The sequence below is a fragment of the Magnolia sinica genome, chromosome 18, assembly GCF_029962835.1.
Source record: "Magnolia sinica isolate HGM2019 chromosome 18, MsV1, whole genome shotgun sequence".
NCBI lineage: Eukaryota > Viridiplantae > Streptophyta > Magnoliopsida > Magnoliales > Magnoliaceae > Magnolia > Magnolia sinica.
Window position 1 is genome coordinate 26,294,202 of NC_080590.1, and position 25,970 is coordinate 26,320,171.

General features: G+C 39.4%; 1 protein-coding gene across 4 annotated transcripts in view; it reads left to right on the top strand.

The window, feature by feature from the left end:
• The window catches only part of LOC131232528 (uncharacterized), a 43,341-nt gene extending 17,950 nt beyond the window's left edge, over positions 1-25,391 (top strand). Inside the window, exons 14-28 of one of the 4 annotated variants that reach the window (XM_058228823.1) lie at positions 714-811; positions 2,699-2,896; positions 4,973-5,224; positions 11,808-11,903; positions 12,052-12,103; positions 12,226-12,284; positions 12,391-12,481; positions 12,576-12,652; positions 19,349-19,439; positions 19,591-19,658; positions 19,816-19,889; positions 20,553-20,659; positions 23,074-23,192; positions 23,275-23,352; positions 24,779-25,331. In XM_058228823.1, coding sequence (XP_058084806.1) covers positions 714-811; positions 2,699-2,896; positions 4,973-5,224; positions 11,808-11,903; positions 12,052-12,103; positions 12,226-12,284; positions 12,391-12,481; positions 12,576-12,652; positions 19,349-19,439; positions 19,591-19,658; positions 19,816-19,889; positions 20,553-20,659; positions 23,074-23,192; positions 23,275-23,352; positions 24,779-25,021 — 1,703 coding nt within the window. In that variant the 3' untranslated portion in view covers positions 25,022-25,331. Of the gene's footprint in view, positions 1-713; positions 812-2,698; positions 2,897-4,972; positions 5,225-11,807; positions 11,904-12,008; positions 12,104-12,220; positions 12,285-12,390; positions 12,482-12,575; positions 12,653-19,348; positions 19,440-19,590; positions 19,659-19,815; positions 19,890-20,552; positions 20,660-23,073; positions 23,193-23,274; positions 23,353-24,778 lie in introns of all 4 variants that reach the window. The other 3 variants (XM_058228821.1, XM_058228822.1, XM_058228825.1) reach the window with 3 other exon arrangements.
• The last annotated feature ends 579 nt before the right edge of the window (positions 25,392-25,970 follow it).

The window sequence follows — 25,970 nt, forward strand, 5'->3', positions numbered from 1 at the left end:
GTGTGTGAAACTGAAAGGAAAATACGTCGAACAAGAGGGTGACGATTCCAAATCTGATAAAAAGGCAAATGCATCATGGAGTGAAAGAATTACCCACACAGAGGCTAGCTTCTGATGCTCTCTTTTGCTAAAGTTCCAGCTATTTCATTTGTCCCTCTTTGATATGGGCAAATGAAGTGTTGACCCCCTCACACATATCCTGGATGTCATTGAAAATGAAGGACAATATCAATGGCCCAAATGGATGTTGGATGCCCACCCTTAATCATTGAATTTCTGGAAACAGTGATGAAAATTTTCTCAGCCCTCTCTAAGTGTCTTTACCTCTGCCATGTTCGAATCCCCAAACATGCTGGTCTGGAAATAGCGATTTTGATTATATCAGGTACACCCCACTCTGGAGGATCTTGATTGCCGCTTGAGGCACATAAATATTCAGTTTCCAATGCCTGGCAGCCGTTAGGTGGCTTGTTCTACTGTTCTTCTGTTTTGTCCTACCCTCACTATAAACTACTTTTGTCCAATCCTTCATGTATGATAATGTAATCCCGTGAAATTATTTTATTTTACTATTTTATGCTTAGCAATTCCTATCACTTCTGCGAAGGAGTTCCCTTGCCGCTGAAATTTTATAAATTGATGCGTTTTTTCTTAGATCAATACAATCAGAGCTAATTTCTCTCTCTCTCTCTCTCTCTCTCTCTCTCTTCCAGGTGTTGCTGGAACCCAGGCAAAGTCAAACACACTTCATGTTTTATTTCAGTTTTCCCAACAAGCAATACATCCTGCTACAAGTTTTGAGGCTCTCCAGGTAATTTTATAAGGAGTGTTACACTGTTACTTTCATAAGAGCAGTGTATTTTGTTATATTAGAACTTGATGCATCTTTAGTGTATCTTTTATTTTAAGATCAGTTAGTACTATGGCTTAAAGGAGCTATTTAATATGCAAGGGGAGCTTAGCTAAGTCCACATTCACCTCGCCACACACCTCTAGACGCGCACGGGTATTCGAACTGTGTAGCAGATGGGCCCTACCATGTAGATAACCTGGTTCAAAAATTGGCTGGTTAATTGTCAGTAGAGCCACATATACAAAAGCAATGGATGGCTTAAAGAACATTACCGGTGGTCCACATTCATTGTATGCTGTCAAATGCTTAGTGCAAAGAAAGGGTTTGGATGGACATTCAGAAGGGGCCAGAATGCTGCCGAAATTATTATTTTCAACTGTTATTTGATGTTATTACATTTATATGTATCTTGATTTAGAATCAAGGGTAATGCAAGGAATGTAACAAGAACTCAAATGAATGAAATATTTGACGATGAACATTCTTCCTTCCAAATTCCCTTTGCTATTCACCAGAGTGCATGTGTTCTAATCCCTAAACCAAAACAAAACGTCATTTTGTCTTAACACCGGGTACCCAATAAGTGGCGAAAATACAACAGGGAAACTTATTGAATAAGTCATGACTCCCTCTAACCATAACAACTCATCAAGGTAAATAAATCCTATGAATTTGAGGACCATCCAATTGATCCCATGGAGCTGAAAGATCAGTACTGGTTCATTCAAAGTTGACTCTGTATATTGCATTTTGAAGTTCATCATTTGAAGGGAGGAATTAACCATTTCATTGAAAGATGTTGCTGTGGATTCATTTTTCTACTTCTGGCATTGAGTGGGCTTCACTGAAGTGATCTCATGCTGGCTCCTCAAGTACTCTCAGCCATATTTTCATTTATTTCAAAGCAGAAGTAGTTGGAGTCTTAATAGACCATATTGACATCCGTGAGAAATATAATCTTATAGTATGATTACTTCATCTAATCATTTGAATTTTGTTCGTGGTTTGCTATGGTTTATGTATACAAAAAAAATGCATTTTAAGAAGCCTAATAGACTTGAACCAAAAATAATCTGCATGGTTGAACACTTTCTTTTCTTCCTTTTTTTATATTTTCCTTCTTCTTCATTTTTTTTGGTAGTAGTAAGGTTTATAAGGTAACAACAGAGATCGAACCGTGGATCATTCACACACATTACACTCTCTAGTAGCTCATCTAACGAGCTAGAGATTTCAAACATTTCTTTCCATGGTCTTTTTTCATATTATTGCAAAGGGAGGTGATCCACTTCTCCGGAATCATGCATTTTTGCACCTCCCATACCGTGTATCATGGTCATGGCACATGTTATGATGATCTGCACTAGGCACTGCGATGGTTCCGCAATTGATTAACCACTGATAAAAACAATTGCTTTGGTTGGACTATCCTAATAATTTAATAGATGGACCTTTTGTTTCTGAATGTGGGTCATTGGTGACTTTTCTCTTTTAGTATCTATGTCATGTCACTGATTAGAGGGTTATGATTGTGCAGATAGTATGACTGTTACCCTATCAAATGAATGGTTTTAATTAGTCCATGTATGTCATGCATGCAGCAAAAACATGGATGCACTACGCCTCCCATCCCTCTGCAGGCACTTTGGCTCTAGTCCCTGGCTGTAATGACTTGCAATTAAATGCTCACACAAAATGTTGCCAACAGACAATTTCCTGTTCATGATGATGACTTGCAATTAAATGTAACTTTTCTTTTTGTTACAATTGTATCATTGATGCTTGTGTTGCAAATTTGATTTGATACTTGAACTAGGTAGCTTAGCCTTTTCGTTACTTGTGCAGGCTCTAAGAGCAGTATCACACAACTACCCAGGTATAATGTCTGCATGCTGGGAGCAAGTTTCTGATACTGTTTATGCATTGATGCAAGTGGGCAGCCCTGCTTGTCCTAGCCATGAAGTTCTAGCTTGGCCATGGAAGGGAGATACTGGAAATACTTTTGGATCAGTTGTAGAAAAATGCATTATGGCTGCCGTTAAGGTAAACAAAAAACTTTTCTTAGTTAATGAATGATAGTGTTGGTTAAAAATGAGTGAGATTACAATTGTGCTGCATCATTGATATTTTGGTGAAATATCATGGAAATATTTATGTAGTTGAACCTTTCTCATTCACCAATTATATCTATAGCTTTTCTTTACTCTAAATTGTCTTCAGTAGCTTGGGATAAAGTGCCTTTCAATTGTTATCTTCTTTGACTACCTTGATTGAGAAAGATTATCACTACCTCAAAGATTGATTCTTACATATGTTCATCTAGTTGTAGCCTTGTAGGAATGGCAATAAAATGCCTTTAATTTTTAGCTATTCATTATTTGGAAAAATGTGTTCTTTTATGCTGTTTTTATGTACAAAAAACTGCTATTATGATCTTTGGCATCCTTTTCCAGTTTGTTTTGGAGAAAGAATATCACACCACACACACACACACACACACACACACACAGAGGACAACGGTCTCTTGCAAATCAGACCATACTTCGTGTGAGCAAATGGGTGGTTGGCTCTTGGCCTGGGTGGGCCTCACCATAATGTGTTTATGCAATCTACCCTGACCATCAGATGCATCAACTCATGTTAGGCCCAAGGCCTAAAAATCAGCCACATCCATGATTCAGGTGGGCCAGACCAGGGGAAACGGTTGGAAGGGAGATGCCCGCCCTGATTTTTTATGGGTGCCACCATGACTTGTATGCACAATTCACTCTGACCAACAGTTGTGTCATCTGCCATTAGGCGTAGGGCCCAAAAATCACGCCGACTTGTGATTCAGGTGGACGACATCAAAGGAAATGGTTGGAGAGAGGCGTGCACCATTGATTTTTTACATGGTCCACCATAATTATCATGTGAAATCCACATGAAGCATTAGATGCAACGCAGAGTCAGAAGACAGTCGTCGGAACAATCTTCAACGAGAAAAATATGTCAGGCGGCGAAGACGGTTCCAACATTGCAGCTGAGACATTTGGTCCCGCTCTAGGTGATCCCATGGACATAATGACAGCTTTGCAGCTGGTATTGAAGAGATCCTTGGCCCATGATAGGCCGCTTGTGGGCTTCATGAAGGTGCCAAGGTGAATAGGTGATTGGAAAGCATGCTGTGCAGCTATGTCTATTTGCTGAGGATTGTAACCAGCCAAAGTATGTCAAACTGGTTTGAGCCCTTTGCGTTGATCATAATGTAAACTTGATATTGGTGCCGAGTGCTAAAACTCTAGGCGAGGAGGCAGGACTTTGCAAGATCGACTCGGAGGGGACGTCTTGGAAGGTGGTGGGCTCCTGTGTTGTTGTCAAGGATTATGGAGAGGAATCCGAGGGTCTTCATATTGTGCAAGAATATGTGAAGTCTCACTGAGTCATAGCAAAATTTTGATTGAGGCTCTCTCCACATTTTGTAGACTCTCTTCCCCCCAGCCCATCCACTGATCCACCCAAATTAACGAATCTGATGCTTATGGGTTTTGGAAAAAATCTTTCTACTTCATAATTCTATTGCTAGGATATATCAATGAGATTTTCATTAGCTCTTCTAAAAAAAAGCAAACATTAGATGCTGCACAAAAAATTAGCCTTGGGGCCCAATAACAAAGGAAAATTTTTGGAGGGTGGGCGTTGCCCAGTGTTTCCAATCATGTGGTCCACCTGAATCACTGATGGAGCTTATTTTTAAACTCTGGAACTAAAATTGTGTCATGCACCTGATGATTGCCAAGATATATATCAGTTTAATGAATCCCATCTGCGAAAACCCCATTGTCCTTTTTTGCTTGCCGGTTAAAGCTTCATATAACTTTTGGAATACATGCCAAAATATCAGGACAAGGCTATGATGATGATGATAGTGTGATGCTATAAACAACCTATTAGTTATTTCTTCTTTAAACATTAGTAAACAGTTCACTGTTTTCATTTCTCCAGAGAAGCTTTGCTTGCTGATGATTGCCAAGATGTAATCTGGTGGAATTTTGCTCGTTAACTTCTTGATGCTATTGTCTACTTTCATTTCATCCATCAATATTCTATTCCATTTTAAGAGCTTTAGTTATGATTCAGGTTTTGGATGAATGCCTTCGCGCATCATCTGGATTTAAAGGAACAGATGACCTTTTAGATGATAAAGTACTGGACACCCCATTTGCATCTGATTGTGCAAGAAGGGCAGAAGTGTCATCAGCTCCATTATATGTATTAGATGGTCCAGAAGTCTCAAAAGGCAACTCCGTGTCGCATTCATCAGGAATCAAGCAGTGGTGCGAGGCTATTGAGAAGCATCTTCCTCTGACTTTATTGCACACTGCTCCAATGGTTGGTCATAACATTCGCAAACATCATTTAACTTTCATTCATTATTATTATTATTATTATTTTATCCTGAAAGGAATTCCAGAATTTTTTTTTTTTTTTTGGTTTGTCAGATTGTGATGTCAATTTGAAATATATTTTTTTTCAATGTCTTTTATGTTACTGGCACAGGCATTCGTATACTTGTAGAAATATGATTGAAGTGCTAGACTAACATGTGCATTTACACCATTTTTTAAATGTTGGTGACTGATCCACCACACGTGTCATAAAACATGTTAATCCACTGCATTGCATTCATCAGGAATCAAGCAGTGGTATGTAGCTACTGAGATGCATCTGACTTTATTGCACACTGCTGCAATGGTTGGTCATAGCGTTTGCAAACATCAACTAACTTTCATTCAGCATATATATATAATCTTGAAGGGAATTCCAGAAAATTTGGTGGTTTGTCAGTTTGCGAGATCAATTTGAATGTCTTTTTATTTGGTGTAATGTCTGTTATGTTACTGGAACAAGCATTCATATACATTTAGAAATGTGATTGAAGGGCTAGACTAAGTCACTAAGATGTGCATTTCCACCATTTCTTAAATGGTGGTGGCTTCCACCACACGTGCCATAACACATGTTAATTCACCTCACTGCATTTGTCAGGTATCAAGCAGTGGCATGAAGCCACTTAGAAGTGAGAAGCATCTTCCTCCGACTTTATTGTACACTGCTCCAGTGGTTGCTCATAGCGTTTGCAATTAGCAATTAACTTTCATTCAGTATTTTCTATCTGGAAAGGAATTCCGGAGAATTTGTTGGTTTGTCAGTTTGCAAGATCAATTTGAATGTATTTTTTCAATGTCTGTTATGTTACAGGCATATGTATTCATATACAATCATTTAGAAACATGATTGAGGGTCTAGACTAACATGTGCATTTCCACCATTTCTTAAATGGTGGTGATTCATCCACTGCATGTGCCATAAATACATGGCAATCCAGTCTATCCAAATGTTCAGCTCCGTTAGTGGATGGAGCATATTCTTGTAGAGAATCGTATATGCAGCCATGTGAGTATCCTTGTAGTTATTATGTCATGTGGTCTTGTGGACTACTATACTAGACTCGTATTATTAATAATAGGAGTAAGTCATTTGACTAACAACCCAATCTCTCCCTCTCTCTCTCTCTCTCGGTAACTGGATAAAAACAACAAGGGGATAGAAAAAGGATGATGAGAAGTTATCCAGCTAATTGAAAGAAGTGGAATCCCCCAGCTACCCTGAAAAGCTTATGCCAGTCTCCCAGGGAAAATGCTATCAGCCCTAGCCCATTCCATAACCAACCTTCCCTTCCTAGCAAAGTGCCACATAGCTAACAAATCTACAAGCTGACGAAGCATGACGTAATTAACTTCCAACAGCCCGATTGAACCTGCACTGCACTTTCCTGGAAAGTGTGCAATGCAAGAAGAGGTGGTCCATGTTTTCCTCATCTTGCAGATGAAGGATGCATCCGTTAGCCTGTGACTGGGTATTTAAGTGAAATATGAACCAGATGGATCATTAGAGCGTTATAAGGCATTGTTGGTGATGAGAGGCTTTACCCAAACTCATGGTGTGGACTTTCATAGGACGTTCACTCCTGTTTCTAAATTGAACTCCATGCATGTATTGTTTTCTATTGCTGCAAACAGTTCTTAGCCTTCGCCTTAATGAGATGTCAAGAATCCCTTTTTTCATGGAGAACTACAGGAAGTACATATAGCTCCTCCTCCAAGGTTTGTCCCGTCTACGGGTGCAGGTACTGTTTGTAAGCTCAAAAAGGCTATTCATGGCTTGAAAGAATCACCCTGTGCTCGGTTTGAATGCTTTAGTCATGCTATGTTGAAATTCGTTGCTACCATTGCCATGTGGACAAAACCTTTTCGTTTAGTTCACTATGGGCATCACCGTTGTGATTATCTATGTCGATGATAGAACCATCATAGGAGATGACCCCAAGGAGATTCAACTTTTAAAAATGTTTCTGAGTCAAGAGTTTGACATAAAAACCTTGGTACATTGAGGTACTCCTTAGAAATTGAGGTGCTTGATCATGACAAAGCGTTGTGATTTTTCAATGGAAATATGTCCTAGATTTGTTTTGGGACTTGGGTCAACTAGGAGTGTGGCTGGTGGATACTCCAATTGAGCAAAATCATTGCCTTTAGTTTGATGGTGGTGACTATTATGTAGGTTTTTATAAACGGTTGGTTAGTAAACTAATCTATTTGACTATTACTCAGGCAGACATTTCTTATGCTGTCAGTGTTGCAATCAATTTATGCCTGACTTTTACATCTTCATTAGATGCCGTCTTCCATATCTTGAAGTTTTTGAAGAAATCCTTAGGTTGAGGTCTTTTTATATTCAACCATGGTCATCTGGACGCTGAAGCTTATACAGATGTTGACTGGGCAGGTTCTCATACAGACAAAAGGTTTAAAATTGGTTATTGTGCTATGGTTGGTGGTAATTTGGTTACTTTGAAGAGTGAGTACGTAACCTATTGTTTCTCAGTCAAGTGCAGAGGTTGAGTATGCCAATGGGGTTTGTGAGCTGCTTTGGTTGAAGATTTGTTGATAGAGTTTGGAGTTCCTATTGCTCTTCAGATGATTCTTCATTGTGACAACTTAGCTGCTCATATTTCATCTAATCCTGTCTACCTTGAAGTTAATCGAAGTTGACTGCTATGTTCTTCAAGAAAAGGTGATTTCCGAGGAAATTCATATGCCATAGCAGAAGTCCAAAGATTAGCTTTCATATTCCTCTCACTAAAAGGAATTGGTAGTCATGCTCTTTGTCAAATATGTCGCAAGCCAGGCATGATTGATATTCATGCTCTAGCTTGAGGTGGGAGTGTAGAGAATCATATATGTAGTCACGTGGATTATCCTTGCATTTTATTGTGTAATCTTGCAGAGTACTATAATTGACTCCTATTATTAAAATAATAGTGTTAGTCACTTGACTACCAATTCGTTCTCTTGCCCTACTCTCTCTCTCTCTCTCTCTCTCTCTCTCATATTCTTCTTATTTTCTTTCTTTTTTCATTCTTAGAAAGAAAATGGTTGATACTCCAGTTTCAATTAGTACTGGATATTAAGATCATTGTACGCTCCATCGAAAAATGAGGTCCAGTATTCAAGCACTGGATTTACTTATGCCTTGTGGAATGGATGGTGGATGAATTAGATGAGTTATCACCTTTCGTGAAATGGTGGAACATACAGTTGTCTAGCCCATGTTTGCAATTTTAATATGCACATGCATGCAGATTGGCATGACATATTGTTTTCCTTGTAACCAAGGTGTTCAATAACGGTAACAGTGGCCGTAACAGCTACTGGCGTTACCTCTACGATAATGGCCATAACGGCTGCTGCGTTTTTTTTTGGTTGAAAAAACATGTTTCTTGACCGTTATGGGACACCCTTATGGGACCATAACGGGGCCATTATAGGCAATTTTTCTGTAACGGCCGTTTCGGCCCCATAACGCATAATGGTTTTGGCCGTTACCGTTATGTAGCCGTTTTTGTATACCTTGCTTGTAATGATCTTCAAAAGTATCAATTATCATTATGTCATTGTCTTGTGGGTTTAGCCTATGTTGTAGAAAGTGGTACTCTGATCTATATTAACGTGCGCAAGTCCTCTACTTCTTGTCCATATCTTGAAAACATGTGATATCTTTGTGCACAAAATGGAAATATTATGAAAGCATCACCAAAATAAACAAAGTTTACCAATATTTTAAAAACTGCACCAGACCATCTGGTTAACTAGGTCAGCCTATAACCAGAGGTCTTTCCGGTCCATTTACATTTGGACCTTTCAAATTGCTGAAAACCATTGAAACCATCTAGTTTGAATGGTTTGAGTGTCCGAACAGATGAGCCGGATGGTTTTTAGTGAACCACCTGGTTCAAGCATGTTTCTAGATCCACGCAAGTGAGACATCAAAAGACTCCTAAAATCGTATGAAGCCCCCTCTCATGATCCTTCTCTCCCAACTCTCTTTCAACCCCTTTTAAGCCCGAATGATCTCAATTCATTTCTCCCTTCTATCCTATCTCTACGGTGCTATGTTTCCCTCTTTCCCAATCCTTTTCTCATCTCTCTCATCTCTCTCATCTCTTAGGTCCTCTCTTCCTCAATTTTTTTTTTTGGAATCCCGATTTTATTTCGAACATCTAACCCTTCTCCTTCTAGTCTCCACCTCAGAGAGTGGGAGCAAATGTCTTTACCTTAGTACTTTCAATGCATGTTTATTGATTTGATTGTCATTTATCTTTTGAGGAGGTACACAGCTATTTAAATAAGTCAATAAATGTATTTTGACCAACGTTTCAGAACCAGATCAGACCCGAGCTTACTCCTTTCAGTTTGAGTCAAACCATTTGAGGGCTAAAAAGCTGTTAATTTGGTTGAATTGCCATGGGCCAATGGTGGAACAGATTTGAACCATTTCTATAAAAAAACGTATGTTACATAATGACATGATGCATGGTTCAAACTGGTTTGAACTGGCATTTGAACTATTTTTTTTTTTTTTTTGCCTTTATAAATAGGCATTTGAACTTGTTTGGACTAAACCAAAGCTTCAACAGTCGAGTCTCTATTTCGAAACTCAATCTTGGATTTGCTTTATCAATTTTCTTTTCTTTTCTTACCTGGTTTGAATCCAGGTCTCTAGGCGAGTTGCTAATTGCTTGCCCCTGCTTGAGGGGAGACCTGGGTTCTAGTCCTGCTGATGTACTCGTTTCTTTCTTGCCCGAGTGGTAGATGCTCTGTGTTTGAACACCGAAATCCTGGGTTCGAGTACCCATGTGGGGTGTGTGTGTGTAAAAAAAAAGGGAATTGATTGATGTAATCCAGATAAAAGTAAAAAAAAAAAAAAGAAGAAGAAGAAGGTAATTCAAAGGTACAACCTCCAGGAATAATGCCTTGTTGGCCATCTATGATGTTCAGTGTTATTTATACAAGCTCAATATTCTTTTACCGTTATTACAATGTTAGTTATCATCTTATTATTGTCCTGTGGGTTTAGGCCAAATTTTTGGTATATTGGATGGACTGGATTTCATATGCATACCATGTGGGCCCCACAATTCTTGACTTTATCACTTTTTATAGAAAAAAGAATGAGGCATTTTGGTAATTTCTCCCCTTGAAAAGCACCACCCAGGAAGTTTGTTTTATTGAGACATTATTTGGTTAAAAATTCAGATTCTTGAGGAATTTTGCTGTAAATATCCCTGTTAAGAAAGCATCACCCAAATAAACAAAATGGACCAATGTTTTAAAAAAACTGCACCACATCATCTGGTTGACTAGATCAGAGCATAACCCAAGATCTTTCCAGTCCATTTGCATCTGGACCTTTAAAACTGAAAACCGTCTAAACCATCTAGTTTGAACAGTTCAACTGTCTGATGAGATGAGCCAATGGTTTTTAGTGAACCACTTGGTTCAGGCATGTCTCTAAATCCACGCGAGACATGGAAAGACTCCTAAGATTCTATGAAACCCTCTCTGACGATCCTTCTCCAACACCTCTCTGAACCCTTTTTAAACCCAAAAGAAGCCCTCCTCTGAGTTCATTTCTCCCCTCCATCTTATTTCTACAGTACTTTGTTCCCCTCCTCATCTCAATCTAATCTCTTAGGTACTCTCTCCCTCTTTTTGTTTTTTTTTAGAAACCCTAGATTTTATCCCAAATCTCTAACCTTTTTTCTTTGTAGTCACCAGCTCAAATAGTGGTCCCTCCCCATTCTCACTCTCCCCCTTACTGCAGGAACAGCACATCATCTGTTGTCCACTTGCTATGCATGAAACACCAATTTTGGGTCTCCCAAGTTGTGGGGGCCATTAAAGATGGAGCATACATAGCCTGATCGTCAGATTGGTTGGATGATCTAAAGGTGTGTTTTCACCCATTAAATTTTCTGACCATGACTCCACGGTCCAAATCAAATGAAGTGGCGATTGAACCAGCTCTGACCATACCCCTCCTTTTGCTTTGACACCAAGATGTCTACATGTTGTTCTAAAGGAGCAAGACATCTGACCTGATGTAAGTTTCTTTTCTTTTTTATTTTCCTTTTTTGAGAGGTTACTAGTATCTTTTTTTTTCCCCTAATTTCCTTTAAAGACGGAAAAAAAAAAACACTAACCTGTATACAAAACCTAACTTTTCCATCTTTGTCAGACAACTGCGCATGTGTCTCATTATATTATTGCCCGCAAAAGTAAAATAAATAAAAGGGTAAAAAAAAGAAAACAAAAGCATTCCGAAAAATTGTACCTTCCGAAAAAATGTCCATACTAAGTTTCCACAATAGCAGTATAGTAGACAATTGAGTGTATGTGTCGTTATATGTCATCATTCGCAATTGCTTCCACAACAAAGCAATATGGTAGCCCATCTTATGCTTGAGAGGAAGTTGCATACTTGCAATTGAATGTGGAATGAGCAATACCTTTTGTTGCATATCTAGATTAGTTGCTCCACTATTGAAGCTTGTTCTTTGTTTCTGTGGTAGGTAAGGGCAGCATCAGTTACTTGTTTTGCCGGGATAACATCTTCTGTTTTCTTTTCTCTCCCAAAGGAGAAACAGGACTTCGTACTTTATTCTGCTGTAAGTTTAGTCTGATTGATTGACTTAGCTCTGTCCGTATATGTGAAACAAAGCATCTAATCTCTGATTATCCTGTACATTTGTTCCTGTGAACATCCTTTGTAGATCAGTGCAGCATTGAATGATGAGATTCCTTCTGTCAGGTCAGCTGCTTGTCGAGCCGTTGGGGTCATTGCGTGTTTCCCACAAATTTTTTGCAGGTGATTCAATCGTTCGTATTATGAGATACCAGGAAGTTTCATCATTCCATTTTTATATCTACTTATTTCTAACATACATTCAGACGGAATAACATAGAAAAATTTCCAATGTTGTAGTGCAGAGATTCTGGATGAGTTTATCCGTGCTGTTGAGATTAACACACATGATACCTTGGTCTCGGTACGTTCTTATTTTTCCATTGCATTCTTTTGGCCCTACTCAATGAGTTAATTTGTCTGTGGATCTCCAAAATATACACATTTCTCATGAGTAATTCTGTGTCCAGGTGAGAATAACGGCCTCCTGGGCTATAGCAAATATATGTGATTCTATTCGTCACAGTGCAAGCAATTTGCCTTTGGAAATGTTTTCTGCAGGTATATTTAGTGGTCTTGAGCATGATTTTGTTTGTAATTAGTTTGTTTTGTTCAACCTTGGTTGGTTGCTTACTTCATTTAATGTTCTCAACAGTAGCTCCAAAGTCTGGTAACAGCCCAGTATCCCTTTTAGCTGAATGCGCTCTGCGGTTAACAAAAGATGGTGACAAGGTAAAGAGATTGATTTCCCTCAAGGTCCAGGTTCTGTCATGGCAAAAATCGTTAGGAGCTTGTGATTCTATATGTTCGTTTCACTTTCGCTATACTTTTTATTTTTGAAGTGGTGCAAGACCCCTATAATTTGATATCTCCCTCTATGCATCTAATGAGCAGCTTCGAGAGGAAGCAGTGGTACCATTGGTAGAGGACTGCCATCACTGTGAAGCTTAGTTTATAGGATAGTTTTCTTTGAGGAGACCCTTTAGGATTGTAAAACCCAAACATGTCAAAAATTTGGATTCTAAGTAATCATGCATTTTCTTAAATATCATCAAAAATGCCAACCCCTTTGAACACTAGCCCCTCGCTAAAGCTCAGCGATATTCTATGATTGCTGTCCTCTTTGGATTGAATAACGGAAGGTGAAGTTGGATTCCCAAATTATCTTGGAGTAAAATGGCCAATAATCTTCCTTCAATGATGCTTTTCAAGTCCTGTTAACTAAAAGAATTTGGTGTAGCTAACGAATGAGAATCATTAACCGCACACAGTTATATTAAACCATGGTACCAAATCATGCCCAAACACACCCAATTGAAGAATAGAGATTCTTCCACTTGTAAAGAAAGGTAAAAACAATGCAAAGCCAACGAATAATCAAAGCTCCCACTAGTTTTAATGGCCTAGAGCATATGCCTCACATGTGAAAACAAGCAATTGCACAAATCCTAGCCTAAGGCTTGTAGAGAATAATAATTTTTTTTACCAAAAGCTGCTACACATTTTCTGTTTATTGAGTTTTTATACGAAGGAAAACAAAAGAGAAGCCCTAGCACTTATTTGGGCCTTCCATCAATCATAAGTATGGGCTAGATGTTTTAATCACAACCCTACAATCTTTTTTTTTTTAATAGGAAAAGACTAAAATACCCCTATCTACGAGCAAAAAAATAAAATAAAATTCGTCCAAAAATAAACAAAAATTTGTAACTTAAAGAAAATGCCACCAAACGACCATTTTGTGGACCCAAAAGTGTACCACAAGTGCCACAGTGCATGGTCCATTGATGTGTATATGGATTTGGTCCATTATTTAAGATATTTGTGCCTCTTTCCATGCTCTAATCCATCCCAAAACTCCTCGGCAAGTACATTAGGCCAATTATCAACATTAGACAATCCGCGTCCTCATTAGAATCTCGGAACATTGTTGATGCCACGTAATTCTTTGCCATTTTGTCTAGAATTCATTGAGGCCTGCTTGACCTAAGATGCCATATATTTATATGTGCTCTACATGAAAGGATGCTAGTACTAATACCGGATATTCATAGGACACATATATTATGGGTTTTAACTAAGGTTGTTGCAATGGGTTTGTTGTATAAAGCTGTTTGATTGCTGGAATCCTCTGGGAAACTGTGTAAATGATATAGATTTCCATTTTCCACAGATGTCATGTTTTTCCCTTGGTTGCCAAAACAAATTTAGGTGTTGAAATTGATTTCCATTTCCTAAAAAATTACGATTTCATAAAAAAATATGTTTTCCAATTCCACTTTAAAACTTATAAATCTAGATTCCATGATTAGGAGATACATCTCTCACGTTTTGACCATTGACTTTTTCACATTTCCATGCAAATCAGGTGTACTAAAACAAACAGGTTAATATGGATTCTTTTCTACACAATTCCCTTTCCTTTGATGTGAGGTTTGGTTTTCCATATCCATGTTTTTGTTCTAGTTTCCATCAATCCATATAGGCCTAGAAAGGCATGGTGTTAAAAGCTTTACTGTATAAATTTTGTACACATTAACAATTTCATTGAATTTAGCTTGCTGGAAAGCTAAAAACAAGATTTCATTTTAATTACCTAAAGGATGGAATAAGGAGAGGGGATAATGGTGCAATGGAGACCTTCAAGTGAGGCACCGAACACACTTTGATGGTGATGATATTCATCTATTACTTCCCTATCGACTTGAACCCCCCGGGAGCTTAGGTACCAGTTTGGAAAGTATGGGGAGTTGGTAAATGTAGTGATGCCAATGGATCGAAAGACAGGGAAAGCTAGAGGGTTTGCTTCTGTCAAGTTTGCAAGCAAAAAGGAGGCAGACGATACTAGTGCTGGGCTGGATGGATGTATCGTCGCAAAAAAAGATGATGGTAAAAGTGGCCAAGTATGTGCATGAAGGTTTTCACGTATAAACCTAAGAGTTTTGCAAAGTCAAATACAATTATACAACATCCATAGGTAATGAGAAGGCAAAGTTCCCAATCGCTCCCAATAGGCTGATCAGGAAGAGGCATATTTGGCGGATGCAACTTAGAAACAGAAATGAGGAAGATCTTTCCACAATGTTGTTATGGTTTTGGACTTGAATCAAGGCAAGGAAGAGCCTCTGGTTCATGCTTAGTTGATGCTGATAAGGTGAGTTGAAGGTAGTATTGGTGAATCCATCAGTGGTAGTTCTCGATAGGAAGATTCTTGGTGTATTTCGACCTCAAGGTCAGATCAGAGATGTTCGAAAAATGAAGTGGTTGAATGGATTGGGCTTAGACGGGAGTTGCAGCTCAGTGATTTTTATATCTATTCTCTTCATAGGCGGTATCAATCGTGATGCAGGACATGAAATTTAAGGATGAGATACAAGAATTCAGGCTTAGATCATACCAATTCAAAAATAGTTACACAAATTCCACATCCCACATGACAGTCCAAATCATTCAATTAAAAGGGGAATCTATGCGGGTCCAAGCCGACACAGGCTAGGACTGGACCAATAAAAATTATAAACCAAACGATGTCAAAAGGAAATAGAAATCAATCACACATGCATAAAAATCAGTCCCTAATCCAAGGGATTCCCTAATTTCAATTCACGGAACCCTAGGGTGATGAAAACAGCAAACAAATTAGGGAAAACGCAATCTAGGTTTAGGGTTTATGAAGAAAACATGTATGAGGAGGCAAAGATGAATAAAACCTGAACTAAAGACGATTCCCGTGTGTGGACAGCGGGCCTGGGGCGCTTGTACGTGCGTAGGTGCCTGGCCGCACGTGCAAGGGGGTGTCGATTTCGAGAAAGCCCTCCTTGGCACTGATCGGCTAGGGGTAGGCTTCAAAACCTCGAAGTTTCGAGTCGATCCGAGTGGCGGTTTGTGCGTAGTACTCCGTCAAAGTTTCTGACCTCCTGCAGGGCCGAAATTTGGAAATTTGCTGTAACAAAGAAAACTGATGCAACAAAGGATGAATTCAAACCACGGATGGTGGTAGAAGATGGGAAAAAAGAGATGATGAAAGATGTGGTGAATCGGGATTGATGTGGCTTCGCACCACGATAGTTAACCCTTTGAAAAAGGAGGACTTCGCACCCACTTTTGAATTCTTCCACAACTCACGAAGAGAACAGAAAAAAATAAAGCAGGAATTTTTATTAAACTTAAATGAATCAAAAGAACTACAAGGGGTGCCTATTTATAGGGAAAACCTTATACCCCAAAACTCGCGTCATGTGCGCAACCTATTACTCGCCGATGAAGTAAACTAAAATAAAAACTAATCAAAGAAATCTAAAGCGTTCATGATGTTCTAACTAATATAAATAAGCAAAACCTAAAGTATGAACTTAATCTGACTAGTGGACCACGATCATGAGATCCCATGATGGGCTTTTCTTGACTATCGGGCTCATTCTTTTGAATGAAAACTTTGTTTTCTAACTAGGAGGCCCTCCCTAGACGTCGTCATCGAGCCAAATCGATGGTGGGGCCCTCCTTTTCCTTGCCTACATGCGTAGTGGGGCGGCGTGCGTGCGTGTGCGTGCGCGTGATGTCCCCATCAAATCGCTTCCAGTGCACCCTAAGATCCCGACGGATGGGCTCTCAGAGGATGGATCCTCCCTGTGGATGGGCCTGATAAGCAATATCCAATGTTAGTATGAGTGGTATGGAGTTTGAGATTGTATGGGTACGCATGTTTGGCATCCCATCAAAGATGTGTTTAGAAGTCCTATGGTCTCTGTTTCATATGTTGATGTGGCAGAAATAGATCCCAAATTCACGCTAGCAGCTATTGGACTTCAATCAACTAGGTGCTAATGGTTTGATCGACCAAAGCCATGGTCAGCTTCAATCCTTGATTACATGATGCTTCGGTTGGGATGTGGATTGAAATGGAGGCGCTAGATTTGGGAATGTGTAAGCTCGGCTCGCTTTTCGATTCTTATTGATGTCTCCTCAAAAGGTTTCTTTAGAAGTTTTCAAGGTCTGCGACAAGGAGACCCTTTGTCTCCTTTCCTATTCCTCATGATAGTGGAGGCGTTAAGTACTATGCATTGGAAGGGCCAAGAGGAAGGCTTTACTAGAGGTTTCTTGATTGAAGGTATGCCCTCTCCCATATCTTACCTTCAATTTGCGGATGATACCCTTCTATTCTGCGATGCTTCATCCAACATGGTGGAAAACTTGTGCATAATTGTTTAAGTGCTTCGAAGTTGTGTCGAGCCTTAAAAGTTAATTTGTCCAAAAGCAAGATGTTTGGTGTTCGGATGGAGTCGTCTGAAGTTGAGCGGTTGGCTGAGATCTTCAGGTGCGCAACCAGCACGCTTCCGACTACTTATGTGAGGCTTCTGCTTTGTGTGGGTAAACTGCCAAAGCACTTGTGGGATAAGGTGGTGGAAAGAGTTGAGTGGATGCTAGCTAGATGGAGAAGTAGATATCTATCCCTTGGCGGTCACATCACTTTGATTGAAGCGGCTTTGTCCAATTTCCCTATTTACTTCATGTCGCTTTTTAGATGCCTGACGTTAGTGATTTCAACACTCGAGAAGCTTAGGCAAATGTTTTTTTGGCAAGGTGTAGAGGATAAGAAGAAGTTTCATCTTCTTAGGTGGGACGAAATTTGCAAACCATATGAGGCGGGAGTGGTCGGAATTAAGGACCTTAGGTCCATGAAATACTGCATTACTCGGGAAATGGCTTTGGAGGTTTGGGAAGGAGGACAGGGTCCTTAGAAAAGAGGTTCTTATTTGCAAATACGGCCTCTCAAGGTGGGGATGGGGGACGAGAATCGTTGCTTTATAGGACTTTTGCATTGTGGAAAGGTGTTTCGTCAATCATGGAGGCTTTCTTGCAAGGAGTTGGGTTCTATTTAGGCAAATGGTGAAAACAATTAGATTTTGGGAGGATGAGTGGTGGGCTCTTACGCATTAAAAAGTGAATTTCCCTCCTTAACTTGGCACAGGATCCGTCTGTTTTTGTGGCAAATTGTTTCTCTCACATTGGAGGGGCAATATTATGGGAACCTCCTTGAAGGTGTTTTTCGCCGAGATGAGGAAGTGGAAGACGATGCTGCCCTCTTGGAGTGTATCCAATTTTGCGTCCCTAATGAAACCGAAGCAAACAAATGGGTATGGAAAGTTGATAGTTCTGGTCATTTCTCGGTGAAATCCTTATTCACCTTTTTGGGCAGGTCAGTGCATCCCGTTGAGGAGGGTTGCACTAGATTTATCTGGTCCTATTCCGTTCCCCCGAAGATAGCCACATTCGGGTGGCTGGTGGGTAGAAGGAAAGTCCTTACTATTGATAACTTGAGAAACAGGGCTATGGTTATCCCGAACGTTTGTTGAATGTGCATGCAAGATGGGGAGTCTATGGATCACCTATTTTTGCATTGCCCCTTTCTGAATCTGATCTGGACGGATATCTTCGGCCGTTTTCAAATCTAGTGGATCATGCCAAGTTCGGTGGATCGTTGCTTGTTGTCTTGGCATGGCATGAGTCTTCCAAATCACAAGAAGATTCTCTGGAGAATGTCTTTAATCGCTATTTGGAGGGCAGTTTGGGGGGAAAAGAATGCTAGGTGTTTCAACAACACCAAAAAGTCAGTAGATAGTATCTCCCTTAGAGCCAGATTGTTGTTTTGTGAATGGGCTGTTTCTGCCTCCAAACTCAGGGGCTGAAATCGGCTGTAATTTGGATTTCTTAGCCATTTAGCTGGGTCACTGTCTCAGTGTCCTTGTCCCTCTTTCTTGTTTGCTGTATTTTGAGTTTAATGAATAATTAATTTCGTTATCTTTCAAAAAAAGAAAAAGAAGAAAAAGAGATGATTGTTTGAAAGAGATGAGAGGGGGCATGGGGTTGTTTGGAAAGTTGGAAATGGCTGGGAATGAAATCTACCATGAATATGTGTTTTCTTCCATTTGTGTTATAAGAAGTATTTGCCAAAATCAACTGTCATTTTTACACTTTTCGTTGGAAAATGAGTGAATTGATTTCTCCCCGAAATGCTAATACATGGCCATTTCCACAGTAATAAGTGACGCTGCTAACACCGTTGATCTTTCAACATTTTTATGGAAATCAACGTGCAAAACAATCAACATATATTGGATTCATGTCTGCAGTTTCCCCTACCCATAGGATCCCACCTGGGTTTTCCATTAAAAATAGTAATAATAAATAAATCTTCCTATCCAAACAAGCCAAAGTCTCCTTACTGACCAGAAAAGGTCTTTTTTAGTTCTCATGTTTTTTTTTTCCTGATTTTATTTTGGGCGAGTCTGTTGGCATTTTGAACTTTTTCAGGTATTTTTAAGTTTTAAATGTAAAAGCATCATGGTGCTCAAGCCATCTCGTCTTCACGAAATTACTCTTCATATGTCAATTTAATGTTTCTAAAGTTAGATTTCTGCCACCTATCAGGTCAAGTCAAATGCAGTGAGGGCTCTTGGGAATCTTGCGAGATTTGTCAGATTTACAAGTCAACCTACTGTGTCAAATGGGCTAAAGGAGGGTAAATATTCGCACGTGGCATCGGACAGCTTTGCGTTGTTTCCTTCTTCTTTTATTCTTTTTCTTTTTTGATAAGTAGTTCCTTCGCTAAGGACACAAAAAGTGATCGTAATCCAGAATATTTGAATGATGTTTCCAAATTGATTTCTTAGGAGATTGCAATTGGCTGGAGAGAATGGTGCAAGCATTTGTTTCTTGTGTAACAACTGGAAATGTGAAGGTCTTCTTTCTTTCATGTGCAATTTACATTTTGCATAAATGATGTCACTCGCTATGTGAACTTTTATATTTTCTATTGACATGTCTACTGAGAAACGTCTCTTATTATTATTATTATTATTTTTTTTTGTGCTTTTGTGCTCTTGTTGATTTGACAGGTCCAGTGGAATGTTTGTCATGCTCTAGGCAACCTTTTCCTGAATGAGACATTGAGACTGCAAGATATGGCTTGGTGAGGAGATACTAATGGCTTCCTCATTCGATTCAAGATCATTTAAAATGAGAAAAGAGTAGTTGAATTGTTGGAGTTTCCAATCAAACATAATACCCCCCCAAACATAAGATGTGTTGGTGAAGAAATATGGCTTGATGATTGTTTTTCTTTTTCTCCTCACCTTTCTATTTAAAGCACGGACTTGTCATGCATATAAACATTTTGGATATCAAATAAAGAAATAATGTTTTATACTTGAACTGGAAATTGGAAATTTCCAGCGTATGCTGAAAAATATTGAGACATCTACATCTTTCATTTTCCAAACTTGTCACTCTTCTTTCTAGTCCTAGAACACCTATCTTGATTGAGTATTTTTATTTATTTATTTATTTATTTATTTTTTTAATTTCTTTTCCTAATCATTGAGTATTTTTAACCAATTCTTTACCATTCAACTGAGTTTATTTCCTCATTTGGCTGGCCAAGATGACTGCCTGAGGCATCTGATGAATTTATGAGTCAATGTCAAGTTCAAATCTCGTACATGGAATGAATATTCTATTATTTGCTCCCTCCCTCCCTCTCTCTCTCTCTCTCTCTCTCTCTCTCTCTCTCTCTCTCTCTCTCTCTCACGTTGCTCATGTAAGCAATAGTGACCCATTTTACTTCCTTGGGCAGGGCTCCTTCTGTTTACAGTATTCTTCTACTTCTCCTTCGTGATTCAACTAATTTTAAGATCAGAATACATGCTGCTATTGCCTTGGCTGTGCCAACATCAAGAATTGGTAAGATTTTTTTATTTTTTATTTTTTTCTTTCGAATTCAATGTTTTAAAATATTATATAATAATTTTGGTAACCTTATCGATCATGCACTCCCAATTCTAGTGTGTACTTTTGATGGCTGAAAATGAATTGTTTCAATTGCTTTGCTTCAATTTTTTGCTAACCATCTACTTCACCACATGTATTTTCTTAGGTTAAAGCTCATTTCACTGGTCTATCTACCTATGTGTATCGATATGCCGTTGTTAAACTTCAAAGCTTTCCAACAATTATTATCATCCTTTGTAATCTCATGATTGGAATGATTCATTCCATTGTAGTTCAACCATCCGAGACTTCCCAATTAGTTTTTCATTCATGATGCTTATAAAAAACCTTATGTAGGCATTGAGATATCTATGCTTGAGATCCTCACCATCCATTCTCATACAAATGTGGACTGATGTTTCTAACTGTTCTCTGGATGGATGTGAACATCTCTGATCAGTGGAATTGTTCCATGTGGCCCATCCACAGTGGCACTAGATGATGGTCTGGATTGTGGCGAGAGAGGGTGAGGCCACGAGCAGCAATGCTGATGGGCCATGTAGAAAGATCCCATTGGTCAGAGATCCATCAATAGAAAGGTGGTGAAATGTGCACTGTTTTTATTAACTGTCATTTGTATGGATGATCTCTGACTGTGATAAGATGAACTCGTGCCACGGGGCCCATCATGGTGGGACCTGCTCAATGAACATTCGGATCATCCCATGGCTAGGCATGAGGGGCAACAATAATGAGAGGGCAGCTAGGGTGGACAATGGCAGCTAACTCTACATTTAGTTGCAAAGAAGACACCGACTCAGATTGATTGAATCACCAACTACGGTTGGAGAATTTGCCAACATGTATATGTTATATTGTCTAGGGTGCTGCTTTTATCGATCGTTCTTTGCCTCTCCTAGAGAGATATGTTCCATTCAAACCCTGGGTTGTTGGTCTAGGAATCTTCAAAAAGGCTCATAATATCTACTATACTGATGCTTCTGACAACCCAAGTGTACAAGTTGGATTTTACGCCAAACCCAATCCCTGCTGTACGCCTGTACTTAGCACCTAAAGTTAGGTAATGTAGCATAATATACCATGCTGTTTTTTTTGCTCTTGCCTATCTCTGACCCTTTTTAATTAATTTTTATGGATCACAAGTATTTTATATAAGGGAACGGAAAGTTACATCAAGGGATGGAGTCTCCAATAGAAAGATAGATTTGATGGGCCCCATGTTTTGTAAGGGAGTTGGCTAAACAGTTGGCTTCTGTAGGCATAATGGATAACGAGAAGTTTAATCCAGAAACAACCTCATCAAGGATCGGTCATGACATTAATAATCTAGTGGGAAATGTTCTTAGAAATTCCTTCAATGGCAAAAGAGCTGACAAAGAGAACTTTTTAACTCTCCACAAAGAGGTTGGGTTCCGCTTCGATAGCGTCACACTGCATGGAAGTACCAGCGAAATATGTCTTAGTGGCCTCACCTTAATCACTAATAGCCTTTACTTGAGATTCCATGTTGCCCTTTTCTCCTTGTGCTGTTTTAATTATGAAGTTCATTTGCTAATGTTAGGGTTGTACATCGAGCCAAGTCGAGTCGAGGTGGGCCAAGCTTGGCTTGACTCGTTCATGCTCTCCTCGAGTTCGAGTTTGAGCTCGAGCTCGGCTTCGAGCTTACCATTGGAGCTTGGCTTGTTTGCCAAACCTTTCGAGTCGAGCTCAAGGCAAGCTAGTGGATCGAGTCAGGGCAAACTTACCTCGAGTCGTGTCGAGTCAAACTTGCTCCCAACCCGACCCAACTCGCACCCAACTCAACCCAGCAACTTGACCCAATTGACGCCCGATTCAACCTAACCATCCGACCCAACTAACTCAACCCACACTGACCCAACTCCCAAATCAAATATTCAATTAATAATATATATAAAATATTTATTTTTTATTTTTAAATATAATATATTATATATAATATAATATATATTCAAGTTGAGCCGAGCTTGAGCTCGAGCTTCGAGTCGAGTTCGAATCGAGCCGAGTCAAGATCCACTGTGATCAAACTCGGCTTGTTTTCAAAACGAGCTGGGTCATTTGAAGCTTGGCTCATCTCAGTTGTCGTTCGAGCTGAGTCAAGTCGAGCTATATCGAGCCAAGCCAAGCGAGCTTTTCGAGCTAGCTTGGCTTGTGTACAGCCCTAGCTAATGTCATGTAATTGATCTGATGGAAAAGGGTAATGTAAGGCTGGCAGCAGTTACACCTATCGTTGAATAATCTGAGACTATATGACATGGTTCTTGTTCAGACTATGAATCTACCCTAGCATATAACTTTTTCAGATATCACTTTCATACTGTTTTCTCACCGTTTTCTTTTCAATGCAGATTATGGGGGCTCGTTCTCTGATGTTGTTCAAGGTCTGGTGCATATACTGGAAAACCTTGGTTCAGATCAAGTCTTCGCACCATCAAGTTTCAAGTATAGGGCCACACTCGAGAAGCAGGTCTGGTTTCTGATACCCAGCTGCAGCCAGGAATTTCTGTAGTTTTCATGTGTTTTTTATCAGGCTTCTTTTTTTTCCCCAGTTAACATCAACAACCTTGCACGTGCTCGGCCTGGCTTCATCCCAGGATCCACAGCCTCTGAAAGAGTTTCTTGTTAAAGTAAGGATGGTTCATCTTGGGATTCTTAGGAAAATTGACTAAATCATCTGGTCTTGTGAGGTGATCATGTGTTCCATGTTTGAAAGACTTTGGATATGGCTTCACATGATTGTCAAAATGCCATATCTGACCTTAGATGTACACATTGTTCAAAGTATCCCCGATATTATTGAAATATCCCCGATATTGTCCCTTTCTCCAGCTCGGCGATACCGATAACACCGGTAGTCTCAGAAATTCCAAGTATCGGCAACGTATCACTAAGTATTGCCAATGTATTGATATCGCTAATATATCGCCAATATTTTCGACTATGTAAATTCCAGGTATCGCTTGTATAGCCACTGCATCAGTGATATTTCGATAATATCCCAATGCATCGATATAGCTAAAAATCTATTTATTAAAAAAATTTTATTTTAATTTTTGTATAGGCACATGGTTATATGCCGTGTTAAAATTATCGACAATAATATTGATCATATTACAATATTATCGTTATCGCAACATGGGCGATATCGAGACCACAATCTTTTGTTTCCTTTTTAGTTATCGATGATTTCTCAGTGAAATTTTGTTTGTTGTGGATATTGTGAAATATCAATAGATATTTGGATGGAAGGTTGGATGAATAGATGGGATGGAAGGGATGGTTGCACTGGTTTCTTTCGATAGCACATTCTTTTAGTCCTCCATTAAATGAAAAATTATTATGTATGTGTTCCTTCTGCAATTTTTTTATTCTTAAATATGCATGTGTATTTAGCATCTTTTGAAGTTTCACTGAAAAAAATCCACCGTTCTCCCCATGTTTCCCCAAATTTCCGGTTATCGAAGATATCGATGTTGTTTTCGTATCCCAGACCGGTGAAACTTGTAGCGATACCGATACTTTGAACACTGGATGTACATCACAAGAATAGCATGTTACCTTTCAGCTGTAAGTCCCTTTTGAGAATGCCGACTGCTTTAAGAGGCATTATATTATTGCTTGATGAAAGAAACACTTCAAGGCAAGCTTGGGGGTTTGGATAATTTGATAGGCAATATTTTGGCTGAATCTCCCTCTAACTGTGAGCTCCAGCATTTGGATGGTTCAGATCACAGGTAGTTGGGCCCCAGATGTACCGTTTATCGAGCCAAACAGAAGTTCATCAACCACTATATGTTTCCTCCTGCTTTAGTATCTCCCTGGCTGGCCATATGAATGAACCTTGATCAACAACGGACACTGTCAGATGGGAGTGTGCTTTTCCTGTCTCTGCATATTGCCCACTTCCCATTTGAGTCCCAAGTCATCTTAAGTTGGAAGCATGAAGGTTTCTAATATGTGATTCACAAGCTCTTGTCTTGATTTATTAATTTGGTAATGCCAAAACGCTTGTCAGATGTTGTATTTGATGGGTAGAAATCTTGTATTATGTAGAAAGCATCTTTCCTAGAGGAGTGGCTCAAGGCATTATGCTCGTCACTGGCCGATGAAGTCTGCGATCAGCCCAAGACGGAAGCTACTTCCACGGAGAATCAGAGGGGTGGATCCACATCTTCCATTCAGAAGAAAGCAATGGTGTCCAAAGCAATAAGATCATTACTTCAGGTCTACGAAAGCAGCAATCACCACCAGAGCATTGCACGGAGGTTTGAGAAATTGGTTGACTGCTTATCATGAGTACTTGCCATGGATGCGAGCATGGGCCCACCTAATGATCTGCAACCTGGGTCAAATGGGTATTTGAGATTCCATCCATTTTCAGAGGCCTGTGGAGTATTTCGGGATTTTGAATTTAAGCATCGGTTGGGAAGGCATGTCGGCTTTTTTTTTTTTGGTTGATGGTGATGTGCTTGTCAGGAATGCCTACAGGTTGTTACAAAGGGCTTATCTCATAGTCTCTTGTATTCTCTCTTGTATATGTGAAAGGATTTTGCTTTCGGTTTGCTCGTCTTCACTGAATTTTATGCTTCCCTGTTTATTTATTTCATTGGCTTCCACACTATACAAATGTAGCTCAATATGTTTACCAAGTCAGTTTTTTAGGGACTGTTTGGCTCAAGAAACTCAGGGATCCTTGCTTAATTCAATTCCCACACCATACAAGCTGATATGTCAGGCTCAAGTGGCCATCCAACAGCATTCCGTGAAACTGTTGTGTTCTATAGCATTAATGGAAGGTAAATTTATATTGAAGAGAAGCTGCAGCATTGGCGTGTAGAAATTGCAGGTAGTGTTCCATCCAAACAGACAGCTCCTTTTGCAGAAGCTCCTTGAATAAGAGTGAGGCTCACCATCCGAGGGCTGATGGAAACACCATAAGCTTCCGCATAATATGAAGTCTCAGTCACATTCAACTCTTCAACACCATCAGCCCCATCTCCTCAGCACCAACCCAACAGGAGCCAAAACCCACAAAAACCAGCAAGCGCCTTTTAAGGGGGAGATTCAACAAGCAAGATAATATTCATTATTTCCATGGGAGGCTGGTTCTGCTATAAAATAAGCTGATTCTAGAGGAAGTTTTAGGGCATCAAAAAAAAAAAAAAAAAAAGTAATGTAAGAGGAGAAAAAAAAGAAAACTGCAAGGCAGATCCTACATGTGATGCATATGCTCCACGATCCACAC